The 21,974-nt window shown below is 42.4% G+C and overlaps 1 protein-coding gene across 2 annotated transcripts in view; it reads left to right on the top strand.

The window, feature by feature from the left end:
• CFTR (CF transmembrane conductance regulator) overlaps window positions 1–21,245 on the top strand; it is a 75,928-nt gene extending 54,683 nt beyond the window's left edge. For both annotated transcript variants that reach the window (XM_015853538.3, XM_085528190.1), the window contains 8 exons: window positions 351–578; window positions 1,896–1,996; window positions 8,706–8,948; window positions 10,664–10,819; window positions 16,983–17,072; window positions 19,751–19,923; window positions 20,298–20,403; window positions 20,733–21,245. In XM_015853538.3, the coding sequence (XP_015709024.2) occupies window positions 351–578; window positions 1,896–1,996; window positions 8,706–8,948; window positions 10,664–10,819; window positions 16,983–17,072; window positions 19,751–19,923; window positions 20,298–20,403; window positions 20,733–20,939 (1,304 nt within the window). In that variant the 3' untranslated portion in view covers window positions 20,940–21,245. The remainder of the gene's footprint in view (window positions 1–350; window positions 579–1,895; window positions 1,997–8,705; window positions 8,949–10,663; window positions 10,820–16,982; window positions 17,073–19,750; window positions 19,924–20,297; window positions 20,404–20,732) is intronic.
• Window positions 21,246–21,974: the final 729 nt, after the last annotated feature.

Below are 21,974 nucleotides of genomic sequence, written 5' to 3'. Positions count from 1 at the left end.
ATGGAGTTGTCAGGATTGTAGGAATTAATACCGACTGGGGAGAAGCCTTCTTTCTATTGTGATGTCTTATAGCTGACCAGGAGTTTCTCCAAGTAGTATGCTGACTATGAGGAATTAATGTGGTTACTTGCTGGCAAGACACTGAATGGAACTTCAACCCATTCATGCAAATGCTGTTGTGTATCCTCTGCTAGGATTATTTCAACCATATATACCAACAACATAGATAAATTAAACCAGTGACAGTAGTTACACTGCTAGGAGACAGAGCACAGGGCTGTGGACTTGTATTACATCAAAAGTATTTTCTTATGAGTGTTCATGATGTTTGTAATTTAAACACTTCACAGCTCGGAGTCCAATATTCACACATCTTGTTACAAGCTTAAAAGGACTGTGGACGCTGAGAGCTTTTGGGCGGCAGCCTTACTTTGAAACCCTCTTTCACAAGGCTCTGAACCTACACACGGCAAACTGGTTCCTCTACCTGTCAACTCTGCGCTGGTTTCAGATGAGGATAGAAATGATTTTTGTTGTCTTTTTCAGTGCAGTGGCATTCATCTCTATCATAACCACAGGTACAGTAACTTTACTGGATTACATTTACTGAAATGAAAGTTTTGCCTCTGTTTAATATCTCATCTGTGGACACTTCTGATGAAAATAAACCACTGCACAGTCCTGCATATACTGCAGTCACTGATGTAAGAATGTCAGAGAGTATAAATTATGTTTTACTTAAAATAGAAGTTTTACCACAGTTATCTGCTATTGTAGAAGGCTCAGTGAAGGGATTAGTTTGCAAATAATATCTGAGGGGCTGCAACTTTCTTTTCTTGCCCCTAGCTGCTGTGAAAGCAATCTGGTAGCTTCTAAACCACATAAACATAACCACATGGATGTACTGAAATGCTTGAATGGTGATTACTATCTATATAGCTCAAAGTTTTTTAGTAAAGTGAGGTTAAGGTTCCCCTCTTTTTACAAATGGTTGAGTAAAAATGGAAAGATTTAATGTCCTCTTAAAGCCACATCAGTAGTGGAAGTACTCATTCAGTTTTTTAATTCCTGTGCGCTGGCCCATTTTCTGATGTGAAGTTTTAAAAAATCCCCTCAGAGTGGCCCACCACCCCTAGTAAACACAGTATACCAAAGGAGGAACACTATGTACCTTACTGTTCTACCTGGATGCTGGGCAAGGCAGAGCCAGTCTTTGACAAGCAGAGTAGGAGCTGAAGGTACCCAATGAAAACTGAATAATTCAGCTTTGTGGAAAAATTCTTTCTACAAATAACTTTCAAAAGAGTTTTTAACTCTGTGTGCTCTCATTTACATTGTTTGATTTCCATTCTCAGGCATTACACTCCCTCTCCCCAGTTTTACACTGAACTTTTTGTTCAGGATCAGTGTTACAACAGCTGATGAGCAAGAAGTCAGTGACTTTGAGAATGGAGTTTTTTATGCTAACAATATTTGAGTTTCACTCCATCATATTTTATACTTTGCTTGATCATATGTACTGTACCAGATCTGGAGGTTGGTGGCCCTGGCTGCATCAGGGAGGGTTGTAGCTTGATGATCCCGGGGATCCCTTCCAATTCAACCCATTCTGTGATTATGTGATTATGTGATAGAAAGATTTAATTGCAAAAGCAAGATCAGGGTTTTTAGTGAATTCATTGACAGAACCAGCAGTTTAATTATGACTAAGCTGCCAATCCTCCTGTATAACCAACAAATCCATGCTTGTTTTCCCATGAAATAAAAGAGAATTTGAGCATATATTTTAAGATATTATATGGATCTTACATGCAATGGATGAAATATATATTCATTTTCTGATCTCCGTTGGCCTTTTGTTTTCATATACATTAAATCTATTTTTCCCTCTGCAGGTGATGGACCAGGTAGAGTGGGCATTATTCTTACCTTAGCCATGAACATCATGGGAACCTTGCAGTGGGCAGTAAACTCAAGCATAGATGTGGACAGCTTGGTAAGCATAAAGTGTAGTCTGCTATGATTTGTTTGTTTTGAGGAGTTGCTTTAATTTGTTGGTTCTGGGTGTTCATTGAGTTGTTATCAGACCTGTATATCAATCAAAAGTGAAAAAATTTCCCTTACATCTTTCACAGCAACCTCCTGGCTCTGGGAGAGCACCAAGTTTTTTCATGATCAGAAATGCTCCTGGATGAGAAAAGGGAACAGCAAATGCTTGTGCTTGAGGACTCAGATTGCATGGCTGCTAAGGGAAAGCGTATGAAAGACCTAGAGTTACTTTGTTATGGTCATATACCCAACCAAACCTTGGTCAACTTAAGGGCTGTGCACAGCAGATTTCAGTGGATGAGGCTGAGCTCCTTTGCATGCAAAATCAGAAGCAATTTGAAAATCATTCCTAGACTTAACTGGTGGCCTTTTTATGGTTTTGTTTAGAATAACTTATGAAATAAGGCTTTGGAGTTGGACTTGATGATCTCAGTAATTTGTGTAGTTAGTTCATTAACTGAGACTGACTTTAAGCTTTAAGAAAGAACATTTGACAGGATTATATCATCATCACCTGTTTTCTGAGATGTCAGAAGCAGACAGGAAACTCATAAAAGAATACATTTGTTATGGTGGTTTTCATCATAATTGAGCCCACATGTTTTGATATGTTATTTTAAATGTAGTAGTCAATTCCCTCTTACAATTAAGGCACTCCAGGATTGATTTCAGCCAGAGTTCTTGTGGCAAAATTCATTTAAACCCCAAATACATCTATTAAGAAAAAAAATCTGAGATAAAAAATCTTTGCATCCAGTCACACCTTCTCTGAATCCTAAAGTATCTTCTCAAGCCAAGCATTGGAAAACACTGGAAAACAAATAACTTTCACAGGCAACAATAAGATCCTGATTAGCTGAAATGAATTGTTTAAAAAAAAATGGAGGAGATTCATTTTGTAAATCAGTGATTCAACCACCCTCATCCTGAAGGAAATCCTTAAGAGCTCCAAAACTGGGAATAAACCACTCACAGCATCTAATCTCTTGCTGACACATACAATTGGTGATAGTCCAGAAAGCTGACTGCCATTCAGGGACACATTTTTTCCCTATCCACCAATTGTTTTATGATGATTCTTTCTTCAGTTGTTAGTACAGGCTGTCTTGAAGGGCAGGCAGTTTGTGCAAGGGCTTGTTTGCCAAAACTGCAAGACAAGCCAAACTGCAGTTCTGGGACTGATACAAAGAAAAACGTGCTATTGGTGCAGCATGGCACTGAACATTTAATGAACTCTCTTGTATAAACTCAATTTTAGCCCTATATGGCATAATGTGGTCACTGAAATATCACAGTCTTGTGATTTGAACACAGAAGTGTGTTCATTCGTACTGTGTAGTGCAAATTGAGGATGCTTCACAGAAGAGCACAAAAAATCTTGCTATAGGATTGAGAAGGTGCTGAACACACTAGTGTTTTAATAAAGAATTTCCCCTTTTTACAAATACATTGATACTAAACTGTAGTTACTAGGAAGTAAATCCCTTTCCCCTGAAAAAGAAGGCTACAGATTGCCTTACATGTTTGTGACTTCTCTCTGTATTAAGACAAACTAGTATATAGGAGCACCAGTTCTATTAGTGACAGTCTTCTAAAGGTGCAGCTGTTTATAGATAGATACTGTGGTCTTGTTTTGGTAATGGATTGCTGCCCACCCCCATCCCATGGATGTTTAAGTATCCCAGTTGCCAAGCTCATAGATAGTGCTGGCAGAATGGTTTCCTGACATTGAAAAGCTGCTTCTGTGCACAAACAAATAAGAATAGCTTTGTGATTTCAAGGCAATAAAACGGCTTCACTGGGTAATTCAGATATATTATTTCCTACCCTTTGTCTACATTTGACACTTCCCTCTTTAAAGATCTTTACAGTTAGTTGGTTAAGGATGTCCTGTGAAGGCTTGCATGTGTTCCTGGCTTAGTGTTCTGTGCTGGTTACATTTCTCTCAGGGGATACTCTGAGCTCCCAGTTGCATCAGATTGGCGAGAACTGACACATCTCTGTGTGCCTCCAGTTACCAATATGCACACACTGCTCTGAGTGAGATCACTTATGCCCTTCTGTGAGCACCTGTGATGTCCATGCTTACAAGGCAGCACACAAGTGTGCCTGAGTGTACACAGTTACAGAGGGTTGACAGATAAGTTGGTGTTTTCTCCAAGTGACTGAAGAATACTAACCAAACAGATAAGTAGGGGGATAATTTGACCTTATTTCACATATCTGCCTTCTTGACCTTCTGTGATGCTGGCATATGTTTTCAAGCAGTCTGAGAATCTAGGTGGATTTTTGTTTTTACATACACAGCTATTCTTGTCTTTGGAGGGACTTCTGTTCATCTTTATTTGGCTCTCACTGGAAAATCTCCATTGTCTTTTAATACCCCATAATGGTTTTGGCACCGCGTTTCCTACAGTCCCGGTACTTTATCTGCTCTGGTGTTTCTTTTTTTCTTTTTTTAACATATGTGGTCACTCTGACAGCTGCCCATTGTTTCATTTAGAGCTAGCAGCTGGGCTAGATTTATCTCCTCACTTTGATCATTTCTGCTAATACCTCTTTAACTTGTTGTCAGTCTTTTTCTTGGCCCTCCAGACAGTCTTACAATATTTTTTACTTTTTCCTTTATTAGGAAGTAAATAAAAAAATAAGTTTTCCATTAAGTGTTCCCTTTGCAGATAAGCATTGGCTAGTCCCGGTGGAATGCTTTAATGCTTTACAAACCTTCTCCTTCTCTGATGTGTATCCTGCAGTAGCAGCGCTAAAACTGGGAAGGACAATTCCTTTCATCAGGGAGCAAGAAATTGTCACGCTTTCATTATTGACAAGATTACTTATGTAAGGAGATCAAAAAGAGTTCCCCAAAGAGATATTAAGAATGTACTTGCTACACTACAATGTGCTCCACCCTGTGCATCACTGGTGCTGGGGAATTAAAGTTGTACATGATAAAGACCATAGAAAAAAAACAGGATTGTGAAAAATAATGGTTGTTTTATGGCGGGTTTTCATACTTTCATTTTTCCATGCTAGTTCTCTCTTAACCTGTTCAGTTGGTAATTTTTAACTGGAAAAGGATATATGTATGGTCTTCAGAAAACCTGAAAACTGTTATTTAATCTGGTAAGTCTTTAGTACTTGCTAGACTGTATGATCTACACCAGAATAGCAGCTCTCAGAATGAGCTGCAGTCATACAGGGGCTGACAAAATCTAGAAACAAAAGAGAGAAAAAAAAATCTGTATAAGTTTGAACTAAGTATGGAATAGGAATATATGAATCATTGAATATCTCCCTGGTTTGGAGAAAGTAACTGCTGTCTTTCTAACATTAAAATACAGAGCCTTATGGAACTGATTGTATTAGATTACTTGTGAAAAAAACCCTATTTCTTCCACATTCTGGAAGTATATATTACTTAATAATATTATGAATTCTCATCCCACATTAAGAATAGTTTAAGTGATATTAATGAGAAAGTAAATTAAAGATTTTGTAATGCTGATAAAATCTCAGTAAAATACAATTATTCAAGGCTAAAAATAGTGTATTATACTCTCAACGTTTTTAGCTGAAAGTAGTAAATATACTCCTTCATTCTCAAGCATTAGTTGGAGAATGTGAATATAGCAGTTAAATTGCTGATGGGAATAATAGATAAGAAACTTTCTGTCACCTACATTATGACTGTCATTATGAATGACAGAAGATTTCAGTCTCTGAAAGGAAGAATGGATATCATTGTAAAATGTTACTGACATTTATGCTGCATTCTGCCCAGATCTAAATCGTAATGCAAATTACAGAACCAGGAAAGCATCTTCTCAATTGATTTAAAGTTCTAAGCTGTCTAAAATATCTTCACGTGTGAAGTGAGTGATAAATTTGTCAGGGGAGCTGGATTATGGAGATTAAATTTTATAAGGCAAGACTCTTTGGCCAGATGGCTGCCAAGCAGATTTGAGCTGATGTGTAATGCTGGGATCTCTTGGACACTTATGGGGATTCCCTGTTTTTGTACAGAATTTAATTGCTCTTTGTTAAGCCAAGAAAGAAGCTCTGATATTTCTGCAGATGCAATATGTCTAAAAATATAAGATTTCTGGGAATAAAGAAAAAGATACTAACACCAGTTAAAGTGAATGCATGGTGTTTGTTATTGGGGTTTACTGAGTGCAGTCAGAAAGAATAAAATGGCCTGTCTCATCCAAATTCTTCCTTTTGTATGATCAAAATGAGAACACATTCATACGTTAACGTAATGATGGCTGTGCCTTCCCATCTTGCACAGTAATTAAAAATTGCAATCAATAGGCTGCCATGGTAGCACACTTTTCAAAACTTCTGTCACAGTTCTGTTTCTAGATGCTAAGAGAGCTAAGCAAATTTCCCAGTATTTTCATGCAGTATATATTTGCTTCTGCATGGAAAATCCACTGAATGAGATTTATCAGTCTGAAGAGATGAGCAGGAAGGAAGTAGCGTGAGTTCACTGAAGGGATGCAAAAGCAGATTAATAAGGTCAAAAATGTACAAAGATGTTTCTGTAATATCATTTAAGAGCAATACGATACTGGGAGCACATATTAGAGAATAAATACTCATAATAAGGCCTAAATCCTCTTGGATGCTATAGTTACGTGTGTATTTACGTATTTATTTTGCTAAAGACTTAAAGGCCAATAAGAATTGATAGTACCTTATAGTTTACTCTTGTTTTCAAAAGTAAAATTCTGATAGAATAAAGACTAGTTAAAAAGATTAGGTGGACTAAGGTGCCTACAATCTACAGTGCAGGGAAGCTCACCTATTTTTGAAGCGAGGGGTACAGTCAGTGGAGAAACACATAACACATCAGTGATTTGGTCCATCTAAAACTAGAAACTTTAACTAAACATGATTGGGTTCTGCAGTTTGGCATTTCAGTTAAACCTGCAAAATGGGGCTGGAATAGCACATACCAATACACTCAGGCTGGATGGGACTGGACATCCCACTCCAGAGTTCAGAAAGAATTGTCTGAAAATCTGTCCATCAGTAACCACAGCTTTGAATGAATCCACCAGCCTGGCAGTGGTGGCATGTGATTGAGAAACTAATGTTTCTTCGGGTTGAGAAAGAGAGATCAGAAGGCACTGATCCCACCATCAGTTTGTTAGTCTGATGGCAGCGATCTTTAGAAACTATATTGAAGATGTAACTGAAGATACCAAGCTTACAGAGGGAATAAACTCAGATGTGCTGAAATTAGGATGTGTTAGAATAACTCGATAATTGTGTTTGATGATTTATTTTCTGGACAAAAGTCGTAGTAAATCTCATCTGTCTTCAGGAAAGCATTGGCTATGGCTCTGTTTCAGAAGTCATGTAAATGAATGAGATCAGGATTATTGCAAGAACTGTAAACTAGTTAATGAGTTAGATAGAAAGGAAATGGCATTAAGCTGTAGGTATTAAGCTAGAGGGAGGCTACTCAACAAAGATTAGGTTTGTGACTGAGCTTGTTTTAATCTTTTTCTAATGCTCTCAATGAAAAGAAAAAAGGTGTGTTGAAAAAAACTGCCAAAGGCACAGGGCTGAAAGGCAGCGTCAGCGTGAAGAACACTGAGAGTTAAAGGTATTAGGTGACCTCAGATGACAAATATGAAACAGATTTCAGTCAACAAAGTACAAAGGCTTAAACTTAGGAACTGCTAATAATAACCTCTTTTGTAAGTAAGGATCTCTTCAGTTAGAAATGTCTAAAGTGAAGGAAAGCTTGGCCAACCACTGCTTGGTTACAGGGTGACTGTAAGATGTGACTGTGAAGAAAAGAATGTATTTGATCCTAAGATGTGTTAATCAAGATATTCCTTGATATAGATAGGAAAGTATTGGCACTTTAGTACAGCATTCCTGTAAATGTCATGCAAAATGCTGTATAAGTTCTGATCAGACAGGAAAGATTAATTTGGACTGGAAGGTCTGGGGAAGGAGAACATATGTTCAGAAAGAGGCTTAAACCTGGATTTTCTTTAGGCTTGGAGAATGAAGGGTGACTGGATCTAAGATGGCCTTCTGTTAGTTAAAGGGGAAAGCAGTCAGGGAAAAAGAACTTCAGGACTTAAAATTTACCAGTGCCCAAGAACAAACTTGTCCATACACTTAAAAATATATTTTATGAGCACCTGTCCAGTGACGTTCTTGCAAAGGAGACAAATTGACTTTTTATTATCTGATCCTTGGCCTATTCAAATTCCATGCATTCTGCTTATCTTTGAAGATTAATCATTATTCAAGGAAATTCAGTTTTCAAGTAGAGCAACCCCATATGGGAGGAAGAAGCTGCAGACTCCAAGATTGCTTACATGATCATTGATTTCAGATGTACAGCTTATCTGTCTGCTGTTTTTACTATACATTATAAAAGAAAAGAGAGCTATTGTGCTCATTTAAGAATAAAAGAAGGGGAATTAAATGTTTGGCCAACATTATCATTGTACAAGAAAAAATAATTTAGAGTTCTGTAAAAGAAGTACCTTACCTTTTAAAGTTATACAGCAGTATAACTTACACAGAAAAGAGACTTGCTGTTCTGGATGGAAATTAGGAATAATTGGATTTTGTTTGCTTTGATAGCTTAGTACAATTAGAATAATGTTCGTTTTCATTCCTAGATGCGGTCTGTCAGCCGAATATTTAAATTTATTGACATGCCAACAGAGGAGATGAAAACCATTAAGCCACAGAAGAATAACCAGTTTTCAGATGCCCTTATAATCGAAAACAGGCATGTCAAGGACGAGAAGAACTGGCCATCCGGGGGACAAATGACTGTGACGGACCTTACAGCCAGATATACTGAAGGAGGAACTGCTGTCTTAGAAAACATTTCCTTTTCAATCAGTTCAGGGCAGACGGTGAGACTCTGCTTTGTTGTGTTTGGTCTGATTTCTATTAGGCTTTACTATGGAAGTGTCATTATACAACTATTTACTGACTTAGTAAGTTTTTGTAGATAGAAGCAGGAAAATATTGAAGAACAATACAATCATCTAAATCACCTGAATGACAGAAATGTCTTCTGCCTCTTATTAAAAAGAGCTCATCTCTAGTATGATTAGCTATGCACAAAAATAGTAAGGAAATTTGACTTAATTATCCTAGAAATCTTGAAGCTGTTTGTACCTTAGCAAAGCAAGATGAGGAGTTTTCCTGACCAAGAGGAGAATAATACACAGATGATAAAATATTTCTGCAGCAGTTCTTCACATCTTTTTTCTGTGCTTGAAGTTGGCCTCCTCCTCCTATGGACAGAGAAGTGTGCAAATGCTAGGGGCAGACTGACCCAGGTGGAACGGGACATGAAAGAATACTGGCCAGCGTGCCAAGGGTAATGCACCAGCGGCTCGGTGCTCAGAGGGACCTTCCATGGGTGCCGTGGGCTGTGCCAAATTATTATAGAGCAAATGATAAGCAGTTCTATTCTTTAAAAGGCTTACGAACCTCTAAATAATCTTCATGCATGCTTGGATTTACATTCAGGGAAGAATTTTATTTTCAGGGCAGCGCTTAGTCAGATGTTGGACTCTTCACTTGAAGTTCATGCAAAGATTCCTGAGCTGAAGCTGTATGGATGAAGAGCCAGTTTTAACTCTGACACCTAGACGAGAAAACAGGTTCAGCAACAATGCCTTGCCTTGCCATGAGGCAGCTCTTAGGTCCTACTTTGAGCAGCACCTGCCTTCCAGAGCTGATAGATCTATATTGGTTTATATGTTTCATTTCTAAGTTTGAGGGCACTGCTATTTTGGTAATAGAGTTCCTGTAGCATCATCTTGAAACAGCTGTGCCTTCCAAAGAGAAGCAGTCTGTGATTTCTGGACTGTGAGGTGTGGGTGCTTCTGTAGTCTGCTTGATTTACTTCCTGGATAATTCTTTGAAGCAATGGAGTAATGGAAATGAAAGATACTTTTGTACTGTACACTTCTGAGGCAAAACAATTAAAACAAAGATCCCTTTTACAATGACTATGATTTAGAAATGTTATCCAATGCCAGTGATGAACCCTGTATGCAGAGGCAGTGTTTCCAGAATGAGTGTGTTCCTTAAACCAAAGAGATGTGTTTCTGCCTTGTAGTGAAGGAAGCAGGAAAGGGGAGAACTCCCATCATAGACCTTTGCTTGTCTTGTTTGGCCTGAGGCACTGTAATGGAAAGGATGTCAGGCAATAGGAAGGGTCCTCATGTCACCTCACCACCTTCACATTTATATTGTCATTGTTCGAATGACATTCTGCATTAGCTGTGTAAAATTCAGCCAGTGTCTCAGCTTTGGGTGGTGGTCACAAAATATGAAATAATATATAAGAAAATTTCTGTTCTTCAGATAAGTACAGACTCGTGGATTTACCTTCTTAGTTGATTCTGAAGGTTTACACTAACAAAACAGAGTCTGGTGCAGTGTTTCATTAAGCCCTTGCTGTAGACTTTAATTACTTCCAAATGAACAACCTACACTATCCCACTGACATCAGTTTGGATTGCTCTCCACTATTAAGAACTCTAAATGCTGCTGCCTTGGTCTGTGGTTAATATATGAGCAATATTAAATGCTTGCTTTTGTTAATTTGCAGGTGGGCCTTTTAGGAAGAACTGGCTCAGGAAAAAGCACTTTACTTTTTGCATTTTTAAGACTGCTGAATACAGAAGGGGATATCCAGATTGATGGTGTCTCCTGGAACACAGTCAGCTTGCAGCAATGGAGGAAGGCCTTTGGAGTGATTCCTCAGGTAATGAGAACAGTTTACAGGCAGCAAAAGGGCCTTTATTTTTTCATTTTTTGATTGTATACTAATATGCACATAGATACATTTAAGCTGAAAGCAAGTTGTTTTATGCCAAGGAACAGAAAAAATGCACAGGATTTGTTAAGACAGTTGGATGGATGAATGTGATAATTTGCTGTAAAATCTACATTTTGAGTATTTCTATGTTGCTCACACAAGAACTCTTACACAAATGAGAAGGTACAGTACCCTCAAATAAAAGTGTTGGTAGTTGGCTTCTCTCTGCCTCTGAAATGGATGACATGTCATGATTTGAAATAAGATAGTGCCATCTAAAGTAAAAAATTATAGTCAGTGATGTTCTCATCTCCTGTGTTCTAAAACCTTACATCATGTATTATGGTTAATTTGTGAAAACAATACACTGCCTGTTTTCTTAGATAGGTCAGGAGCAGAGCTACTCAGTCATTAACTCATCCTCAACTTGGGCAGGGACACCTTTCTCTAGACCAGGTTGTTCAACCTGCCCTTGAACACTTCTAAGGGTGGGGCATCCACAGCATCTCTGAGTGACCTATTTCTGCTCCTCGCCACTCTCATTCTGTGATTCTTTGTTAAAGAGTCCCTCTCTAGCTTTCTTGTGGGCCCCCTTTACGTACTTAAAGATCACTATAAGGTCTCTTTTGAGACTCTTATTCTCACAGCCTGTCTTCATAGGAGAGGAGCTCCAGCCTTCTGAGCACCTTTGTGACCTCCCTCTGGATCTGCTCTAATGGATTTGTGTTCTTCATATGGTAGGGACCCCAGAGCTGAATGCAGTGCTCCAGGTAGGGCCTCAAGACAGCATAGTAGAGGGGAACAATCACCTCCCTTCAGCAGCTGGTCATTCTTTTTTAATGCTGTTGGCTTTCTGGGCTTTAAGCACACATTAAATGCTCCTCTTGAGCATTTCAGTCACCAGTGCACCAACTTTTTCTCCACAGGGCTGCTCTCAATCCACTCATCCCTCAGCCTCTTTGATGTCTGGGATTACCCAGACCCATATGCAGGACGTTGCACTTGGCCAGGTTGACCTGTATGTTGTTTGCATGGTGCACCTCTCAAGCCTGTGAAGGTCCATCTGGGTGGCAACCTTTCACTTCCAGCGTGTCACGTGCACCACACAGTGTCATCTACAGACTTGCTGCAGGTGCAGTAGTTATCTCAAAGACAGCAATTTTAAGCACTTTGACCCTACTGGAGCAGCCCTTTCTTTCACTGTCAGTTTACACACCCACCCTACAGGAGCCAGGAGTGCTACAGGGAGTTTGCTGCTCAGATTCACCTCCTGGCTGAGCTCTGCTGGCAGCCACGGCTTGCCTGGCATGCTGCCCTGTGACAGCTCATCTGTCACCCTTTCTCTCAGCTTTGCAACTCTTTCATGTATGTCTAGTCCTGTAAACTTTTATTTGTTTATTACTGCTGGTTCAGTACTTGTCAGCATGACTTTTCAGTTGCAAGCAAGGAAAAAAATCACCCCTTTGGGTCAAGGTAGCTGTGTCAGAGATTGCAAATACAGCTGTGTCAAGATGGGCAGAGCTTGCATGTATAGTGTTGCTTTAGTCTGGAGAAGTATGTTATAACATTTGCTGAACAGTACTAAAGAATCCTGGCTCTGAATTCTCTGGAAATCACTTAAGTTGTCGATCTGTTTGCTTGCTTCATTTTGCAGCTTCTATCCAAAATCCTTGCCAAGGAGCTGCACATTATGTCTCAGAATTTCCCATATTCAGAATGAAATAAAGTTTTCACTAGTCTTCAGAGAAATCACAAGTGCCGCCCAGCCTTTCCCAGCAGAACAAAGAGAGTCTTTTGTGCTCTGCCATTCACCTGCAGCTTGACAATATGAAAAAAAAAGTCCCATTGCCTTTCCTGGGAGGAGATCCTATAACAACATGTGGGTGTGCAGTCACATGAGGGAGGCCTCACTAACAGCGAAGGCATGGAGCTAACGCAACCCAAGGCACGCTTCCTTAGGGAAAGCTTGCAGCATTGCCCTTCTTTTCCCTGTCCCTAAATTTTGCAAGTTAAATGAGACTGAATTATTCGTCAATGGGAGTGCCATTAATAGATGGCTGTGTAGCACCTGCAGTGTGCCAGTGGTAGCATATACTGCAGTGTGCTCCAGGTGGGTGGTGCTGGAACAACCCGAGGGGCACTCAGGGATCTCAGTGAGCCACAGCGAAGGCAGAGATCTGTCTGCTCCTTTCCGTGTATGAGATGCAGCTGTCAGTGCATGAGCTGGTAAATCACATCAAGCAAGTTTCCTGGAGCGCCCACAAGGAAGTTCCTTCCTGCACCTCATCAAAGGCTGGCGTTGGTTAAGCACAGCCTCAACCACAGCAGTGCTCCTACAGGATGTTTGTAATTCTCATGGAAATCAGTAGCTCAGCGATAACAGGCTGCTTGAAGCAGAATCGCAGCCCATCAGCTCATCGTTCTGGGCAGTTCTTTCTGAGGCTTTATCTACAAGACTTTCCCTAGCACGTTTCAAGGGTGTTTGGAGAAGAAAGATGCCTGCACCTGATTTCTACACATTGAAGCTCTTTTGCATGCAGGTCCCCAAGCAGATCATTTACTGAAATATGTAATTGAGTTAGTCTGACAAAGAAGCCTTCAGAAACTTGGCTATGAAGGGATAATGGGAGATCTAGAGCCAGCTTCCCATTAAAACAACTGAGGAATCCTGAGATCCATAAGGTGTCAGAGTGGGTGTTTCCTTGAGCCTTGAGTGGTGTTCCGCTCATATTTAGACATTTAATCATCCTGACAGATCTCACAGCATTTAACTCCATGTAGAGTTAAAATCAAGCTTAGTATGGAGAACAACACTGCTACAGTTTGTGAGATTGCCAGCTGAACAAAAAAAACCCAACCCAACAAACTATCAGATCCCTCTGCCTCCTTTATTTCCCTGAAGAAGTAACGTTTGGCTACTTCTCTTCCTAGTTCATTTTGCAGTAGCCATCTCTCTGTTCATTACATCTGCCTGTCTGTCTGTCCACCTCAGCATTGTTCCGTTGCCTCTCAGACTCTCCAGGTCTTCCATCTCATCATCAGCTGCTCAGAGCCAGGATATTTTCTCTTTATCAGCCTCTTCTAAATGGATTCCCTACTCTTCTCTATGCATTTCCTTGGGTTTGCGAGAGTCTTGGTTCTACACACAACACTTAAATCACTTAGGAGGCTTATCTGCACAAACTGGGTGTACCCAACTCTGCAATCAACACGCAGAGGCTCTAGCCATTGAGGAGGATTAGTGGGGTTGATTTACAGTATGTGGGGTTGGAAGAACATAAACACGGCCATATTTATATTCCTAAGCATTTTGCTTGTGGGTTGATGTTGGCCCTGAGGAACTATCTGCACTCTTTACCCTCCAGGCTGAACACCAACAACTGACAGAGAAGGAAATGGCTCCAGATCTACTGCCAGTCTCCCCAGCCACCCAGTTCTCCTTCCATCACCCTCCTTATTCCATATTTATAAATGACACACCAGCCCATGGCAGTCACTTATTTTTTTCTTCATTTTGAATTTCTGGCATTTAAAATTTGTTTTTCTGCTTCTTTTTAAGTGGACTGTACCTGCCCACGTACCTAACACGATATTTACTCAGGTGAAGCCCGTGGGGTTTCTAATGAGTTCAGAGGAAGGAGGTGTTGAAAAGGATGGAGAAGTACCAGAATTCAGGACAAAGCAATATTTACCTTGTGAAATAAAAAAAGAAATACACATTTCAGGGAGTAGCTTGCTCTTAGTGCCCCACTTCTTGAAAGCCACAGCTATTACAAGTATCAGCAATGTCTGAAGAAAGTGGTCTCCTTTATTTCTCTCCCCGCTGCACTTCAGCAGGAATGTTATTCAGCTCAATCTCCTTTAAAACTGGTTTGTTCAGTTGACAATTCTTTATCAGTGAGAACTGAAAATACCTACTCCATTAGTTGAATGTATGGTGCTCGAAAGTGCGAACAAAACCAGGTCTGACCCTGCTTCCACAGAACCATTACTTTCACCGCACCCAGTGCTTGTAGGAATCTAATCCTGCTGCAAATATGTAGTCCCATGCACACAAACTAACCGGGCCGTGGGAAGGGACAGGGCTGCTCTTCACTGAATCACTTGGAAATATTAGAAAGGATGCTTACAAAGGAAAGGCTCTTCTCTTTCCCTGGTAGCTATCAAATATGCTTCTGTAATTGTTACCTGTGCACAGCACTGCCTGCACTGCAGCTCTGCTGGACCCTGGCTGGCTGAGCAGTGGGGAGCTCTCAGGGAAATCCCCCCAGTAACTGCATGGCAGCAAGTGCAGTTGGTTTTTCCTTCTGCTTTCCCAAGTGGGGCACTTCCTTCCCTGTCATACCAAAGAAGTTACTGGCAATGGCTTGCACCTCTTCACTAAATGAATTCAAACTATTTATTTTAAGCTGCCACACACTTCTGATCAATCATAATTAAATGATGAATATAAATCTGCATATAAATCACTCTGAAATCTGATGAAAGAATGCCAGTTTCCCAGGTTAGGTAAGGTAGAAATTGTGGCTGACTGGCTGAGCTCTGGGACAGTATTTACTACATATGTGCTCTCAGCCAATTTCTGTCACCCCAGCAGATCCCTCGTTGCTTTCAGTAGCTTTGGACTACCAAGGCTTTGCTTTAACTTCAACAAGAAATTATTTGGCTACGGATTGCTGGCATTTCAGCATGTCTTCTCTAAATAAATATTTTCTTTAGGAAGACAAAAGAAGTAATTGCTGAAATCCTTCCTCTTGATGTCCATTCTGTATGTACAAGGTGAGAACATGCAATTGGTAACATTTCCCATGCTCTGCATTCTTTGAGAGCAAGTTTCACTACTGTAAGCAGCAGGTGTAGAGAAACACAGAAAGCAACAGCTTCCATTTATCTTATAAGAACTGTGGTGCAACCTCAGTGTCACTTGAAGAACCCCACTTCCACCAACCTGACACACCTGCCTCGTGTAAAAAGAGATGAAACAAATATTTAGTTTTGTCTGACTCACTGCTATTCCAACCACAACACACACATATATATCTAAGGCAAGTTCGTTTATAGCTGCTTGTCTAAACTGATGAAAAAAACCAGTTCAGCGCTAAACCGTAGTGCATCGTCAGAAGGATGCTCTGTTGGTGCTGAGCAATGTGCATCCTCATCATCTTCTGCAACAGTGGGAAGGTGCGGGGCAGGAGGAAGGGCAGCCTCCTGTATATGTGTGGTGGTGCTGCAGCCAGGTTGGGTTGGGTTGCATTGGTTGGATCTGGCACCAAGAGAGCGGCAGGAGGGCTCTGCTGAGATGGGACTGGGAGAGGCAATAAAGAATCAAACAAGATTTTTAAAATGCTTCTTCCAAACTTAAAATATAGAAAATGTTCCAGACTGAAAACTGTTGAAATATTTCTCATTTTTATAGACAAGTTTGGGTCAGTTTTTATTAAAACAGTGGTCTAAACCTGAACATACAGTTATTAACCCTGGTTATCAGAGGACTGGAGCACCTCCCCTATGAGACAGGCTGAGGGAGCTGGGCTTGTTCAGCCTGGAGAAAAGAAGGCTGCGGGGTGACCTCATTGCAGCCTTCCAGTACCTGAAGGGAGCCTATAAACAGGAGGGGAGTCAACTCTTTACAAAAGTAGATAATGGCAGGAGAAGGGGAAATGGTTTTAAGTTGAGGGAGGGAAAATAGAGGTTGGATGTCAGGGGGAAGTTCTGTACTGTGAGTGGTGAGGTGCTGGCACAAGCTGCCCAGAGAGGTTGTGGATGCCCCATCCATCCCTGGAGGTGTTCAAGGCCAGGCTGGATGGGGCCCTGGGCAGCCTGGTCTGCTATTAGATGTGGAGGTTGGTGGCCCTGCCTGTGGCAGTGGGTTGGAGCTTCATGATCCTTAAGGTCCCTTCCAACCTGGGCCATTCTGTGATAATATGATTAACTTCCCCTCCTTTTTTTTTTTTTTTAAACAACGTTTTCCCAAATTACATAAAACATTCACTAAACATTATCTGAGGATTACGGAAGGTTATTTTTTTCTCTGTACGCTTTACAATATACAGCATCTCACAGAGTGTTCCACCTGTATATGCCCACCTGTACATCTTCTTTCTTATAGAAAGTCTTCATATTTTCTGGAACTTTTCGGAAGAATCTGGATCCTTACGGGCAATGGAACGATGAAGAAATATGGAAGGTTGCAGAGGAGGTAAAATCGCTCAGTGTGTTTCTTGTTTCCCTCTGCTGAGGCGCTTCCATGGAGTGCAGCGCAGGACAAGTGGTTATCGTATGTTAAATTTATATAAAGGCTTTGAAACAAAGTGCTGAGAAAAGATAACAGAAGGCCATAAACTTTTTTCCCCCTAACTCTGACAAAGGCGATTTTTTATTGGGTAATAAGGAAACACAAAGATAAACTTCCGCACAGCTCTCCATGCAGTGACTGAGCACAGGTGAGGTTCTCTTTGGCTCGGCTACATGACCCTGAGAGAAAAGAAGTGCAGTGAGCTGATGACGCAGAAGCCTCGTCATCTTTTGTCTCTTGAATGCTTTGCCAAATACATGAAATTTTTCAACTGCAGTGTGCAGAGATGATGAGCAAACATCTAAGAGGCCAGAAAGAAGTGAGAAATATCTGTGGTCAGCGGTAGGAATAAAAGACTGATATTGCTGCAATAGGAAATACTTAGACTCAGCTTATGAGAATCTTTCATCGAAAGATGTTCCGGTTGTTGCAGCTCTCAGCCTGGCTTACAGCTTGTAAGCAGTGCTCTCTGACATCGCATTCGGGCTGATGTACAGCTTGTGTCACAGCCAGCTTTGTGGAAATCAAATATTAGGGAATATTAGAAAACCTGAGGGTTTTCTTTCTTCCAATTTTATATTGAGGTTTTAGCAACACTTTTGTTCTCAAATTCCCCAATATCAGGGGAAAGATTTTTCCAGCTCTGTTTCCATCTAGAGAGCAAACACATTACGGGTGTAAGATGCCACCTATTGGTGCTGATGGCATTTAATAGGTTGCACGGATGTGAATAATGTCTCAAGAAAAGGCAGCTAAGAGGTACAGAAGGGGAAATGCTGCAGCTTAGAAAGCAGACGTCTCCTTCTAAGGCACAGATGGTGTAATGAACTGCTTCCCTCTTCCTTCTCCGTAGCAAGTCTCAAGTATCATAAAATGCTTACAAACGTGGGAGTTAATCTGAAAGCTTCCTTGTTCCCACCCAGAGGCTGGCTCTGTCTGTGCTCTCTCTCTAAGGTTTATATAATTTCTTTCCTGTGTTTGGAAAAGGGGACAGTAGCCACTGTCAGTGCACAGTGAGCTGTCAAGTACGGACATCACAACACTGTTGGTGAAATGAAGTGACAGGAGCTTTTTAGCTGGCGCTACAAGAGACAGCAAAGCAGTGCTGTGCTTCTCTGATGCCCTGAGACTGGGGGGGATTAATATTCCCTCTCTTGAATAAAAGTGAGTTCTAGTTCTGCTCTGGAGGGTGGTGTGTGAGAGCCAACCCTGGGACTTTAAAGAGCTAAACCTTATTCGAAACGGTGAGAAAGAGAAATTGGAACTATTTATCACTGAGGAGTTTGGCGAATCCAAATGTAACAACACCGAGTTCTTCAGTGAATTGGCAAGAGAATGCAAAGCAAATACAACAGAGCCGTTAATACTTTTCAGTAGGAGTGATGTGATTGTTTACACAGCTCACGCTCCTCAAATCTGGCTCAGTGGAGGCAATGAGTCAGCGTGACTTAGGGAGCGCAGCATGGGAAGAAAGCAGACAACCAGCTTCACCCTGACCGACAGGCTGCTGAGGGCTTAGACAGTACTGCCACTATCGGTGCCACCTTTTAAGCTCCTTGAGTTGGGCTGCAGATGCAAGGTGCTGTCTGAACAAACGTCAGGTGTTTCACTTCCATTGCCCCAGTATTTCAGCGCTTGACTGTCACACTCGTGTTAATGTGGGGACTAGGTTTTCCTCGGGTACTCACCTGTTTGAACCTCACACAGTTTTATGAAGAAAGCAACATCTCCAACTGAAAACCTGCAGCATAATTTCATTAAAGGGCAAACGTTATATTTGAAAGAGGAATGACAGACAATGCAGTGACTTTGATTTCCTTATAAATAGCAGTATGAACTTCAAAAATACCACATGTAAGCTGTGAGGGTGCACTGCACGTTTATCATGTATTTTGGAGCAGTGCATCTCTCGGATGTTTCCCAGTTCTCATGTTTTACAAATGCTGCTCTGGAAGTGCCAGGCAGCACAGTCGCCAGTGAGCTGGGGGTTGGCCTCATCTCTCGTGTCATTAGTGATAGGACCAGAGGGAATGGTTTCAAGCTGTGGCAGGGGAGATTCAGGCTGGACATTAGGAAGTATTACTTCTCAGAAGGGGTGGTCAGGCACTGGAATGGACCCAGGGAGGTGGTGGAGTCACCGACCATGGGGGTGTTCAAGGAAAGACTGGATGTTGTGTTGAGGGACGTGGTTTAGTGGGAGCTATTAGTAATAGGTGAACGGTTGGACTGGATGATCTTTTAGGTCTTTTCCAACCTTGGTAATTCTGTGACTCTATGATTCTAAGTTCTGAGCACATGGCTGTCTCTCCTAACTCAGTGTTTGGGTGGAAATGCCAGAAGTCACTGTATGTGACATACAAACAGAGCATTAACTCTCAGCTTCCCACTGTAAATCCTGGCCCGTGGTGTGGTTCAGCTTTTCACACCATCCAGCCAGCAGCCGTTGTAGGACAGACACTCGTTTTTATCCATCTGTATTTTCTGTTCAGGAGCAAAAAGCAAGACAAAAGAAGGCATTGCTCATCATACCCGCAGTCAGCAGTAACTGTGCCTCATCCATTTCTCCTTTTTCTCTCTGGCAGGTTGGGCTGAAGTCTGTGATTGAACAGTTCCCGGGCCAGCTGGATTTTGTTCTTGTGGATGGAGGCTGTGTCCTCAGCCATGGGCACAAGCAGTTGATGTGCCTTGCCCGGTCTGTTCTCAGTAAGGCTAAAATCCTGCTGCTGGATGAGCCCAGTGCTCACCTGGACCCCATGTACGTTTTGTTCATGTGTTCTAATATGAAATCCCAAAATCGGTGAGGCAGCACCCCCTAAAGAAACCTTCAGTAAATCCTCGGGTCTGGTATTAAGCCTGATTTCAGCTTTGGAAACAGACCTTGGGGAAAAGGGATGCACTCAACGTGTCACCTTGGAGTTGTACACTTTCTGAGTTGGCTTCCAGCAGTGAGCAACTCACTTCTGCTGTGTCAGCAGCAGCTCAGCCAAAGCAGATGAGTGCTTTCCCAGTGGAGCTGCAGCATGCTGAGCACCACAGCAAGCAGTTGAATGACTACAAACCACAAATGCAGCTATGGGCTGTGAGTGCTGTATGTTGCAGTCTGAGTGCCAATGATTATTTGCCTTGCAGAACTTCCCAGGTGATCAGGAAAACGCTGAAGCACGCATTTGCAGACTGCACTGTGATCCTTTCTGAGCACAGGCTGGAGGCCATCCTGGAGTGCCAGCGGTTCCTGGTGAGCATCTTCCCCCATCTCCTGCCCTGCTGTTTTGTTACATTTGACAAGTCTTAGGTTGCCTTGGGTTGAAAGGGACCTTGAAGACCACCAGTCCCAGCCCCCTGCTGTGCTTTACCAGGGCCAGGGCAGAAATGGCCGCACTTCTTGAGCAACAGGGGGAAAAGGTTTTCTGAGGAAATATCCGGCGGTCAGAATTGTTGATGTCATTTGTAAGGACATCTGTATATTGCATTATGGTGTGAGCTGGGCCGTGAGGGGTCAGCCGGGCGGGTGTCCCGGCACCTCCTGTGGCCACCGCCCATCGGAGGGGTGCGATGTTCCCGCAGGTGATCGAGGACAACAAGATGCGGCAGTACGAGTCCATTCAGAAGCTGCTGAGCGAGAAGAGCTCGCTGCGTCAGGCCATCAGCCACGCCGACCGCCTCAAGCTGCTGCCCGCGCACCGCCGCAACTCCAGCAAGCGCAAGCCCAGGCCGCAGATCTGCGCGTTGCAGGAGGAGACGGAGGAGGAGGTTCAGGAGACGCGGCTGTGAGCAGCACCGGCACCTCCCGGCCCTAATTCACCTCCCCCCGCCATGTGGCGGTGCGGCTCGGCTCGGTACCGCCCGGAGCGGCGCTGCCCCGCTCTGCGATCCGGGCTCCGCGTTCTCCTCAGCGCGGCGGTTCACAGACTTTCAAAGCGATTTTTATACTCTTCTGGTTTGCAGTTTTATGATGAAAAGGAACTTTCTCCAGGATATGTTATTTATTTTAATATTGTCGCCAACGTTTGTTAAGGAAATGATGTATTTTAAAAGAAGTGATTCTGTACTATAAAGAAAAATATATTTGTACAAAAACTTGTGTATTAGGACGGTGTTTGGCCTTGGGTGCCGCATTGCCCGCACACAAACAAGGCGCAGCTTCGGGCCGGAGCAAACAGACCGCAGCAACCTGCCGCCCCACACAGCCCGGGGCCGCTCCTACAGCGCCCCTATATCGCCCCTACACCGCCCCTATACCGCCCCTATAGCGCCCCTATACCGCCCCTATAGCGGGTCCGCGCCCTCCCTGCGCTGCCTCCCGCCAGCAGGGGACGCTGCGGGGCTGGCTCCGCTCCTCCCGCCCAGCCGTATCCATGCGCAGGTCCCTGTCGCTGCCTGTCAGTCTGCTTTACTTCACACACACTGGATAAAACAAACCCCTCCAATGGTGCTTTGTTACCCAAAGCACACTGCATGCAATAAGACCAAGGAGCGGGCTGAGTCCAGCATTAATAGGAAGATTTAATTTTGCAGCCTGAGGGGAAAAAGCCAAAATGATTAAAGAGAAATTGCCCTGCAAGGATCTGCATCTCCCCTGAAGTACAGAGGAAGAGGGCAGCCAGAAATGGCTCGCTCAGCACCAAGGGCCTCTTAGGACAGCAGTGGCCACACAGGAGCAGCCCAAACAAACCCAGACGTGCACATCCTTGTACGTCTCATATACAAAATCCCCATGCACAGCAGCTTCATCATCGCCATCAGTGGTGTATCTCTGGGCTGCTGTCCCAAACAACAGTTTAGTTTGTGCAATTGCTTAACTGGAGC

This window comes from Coturnix japonica, chromosome 1 (genome assembly GCF_054131305.1).
Source record: "Coturnix japonica strain WE chromosome 1, WE-NBRP24, whole genome shotgun sequence".
Lineage (NCBI taxonomy): Eukaryota > Metazoa > Chordata > Aves > Galliformes > Phasianidae > Coturnix > Coturnix japonica.
Note: the sequence above shows the minus strand (reverse complement) of the source record. Positions and strands in the feature narration are given on the sequence as shown.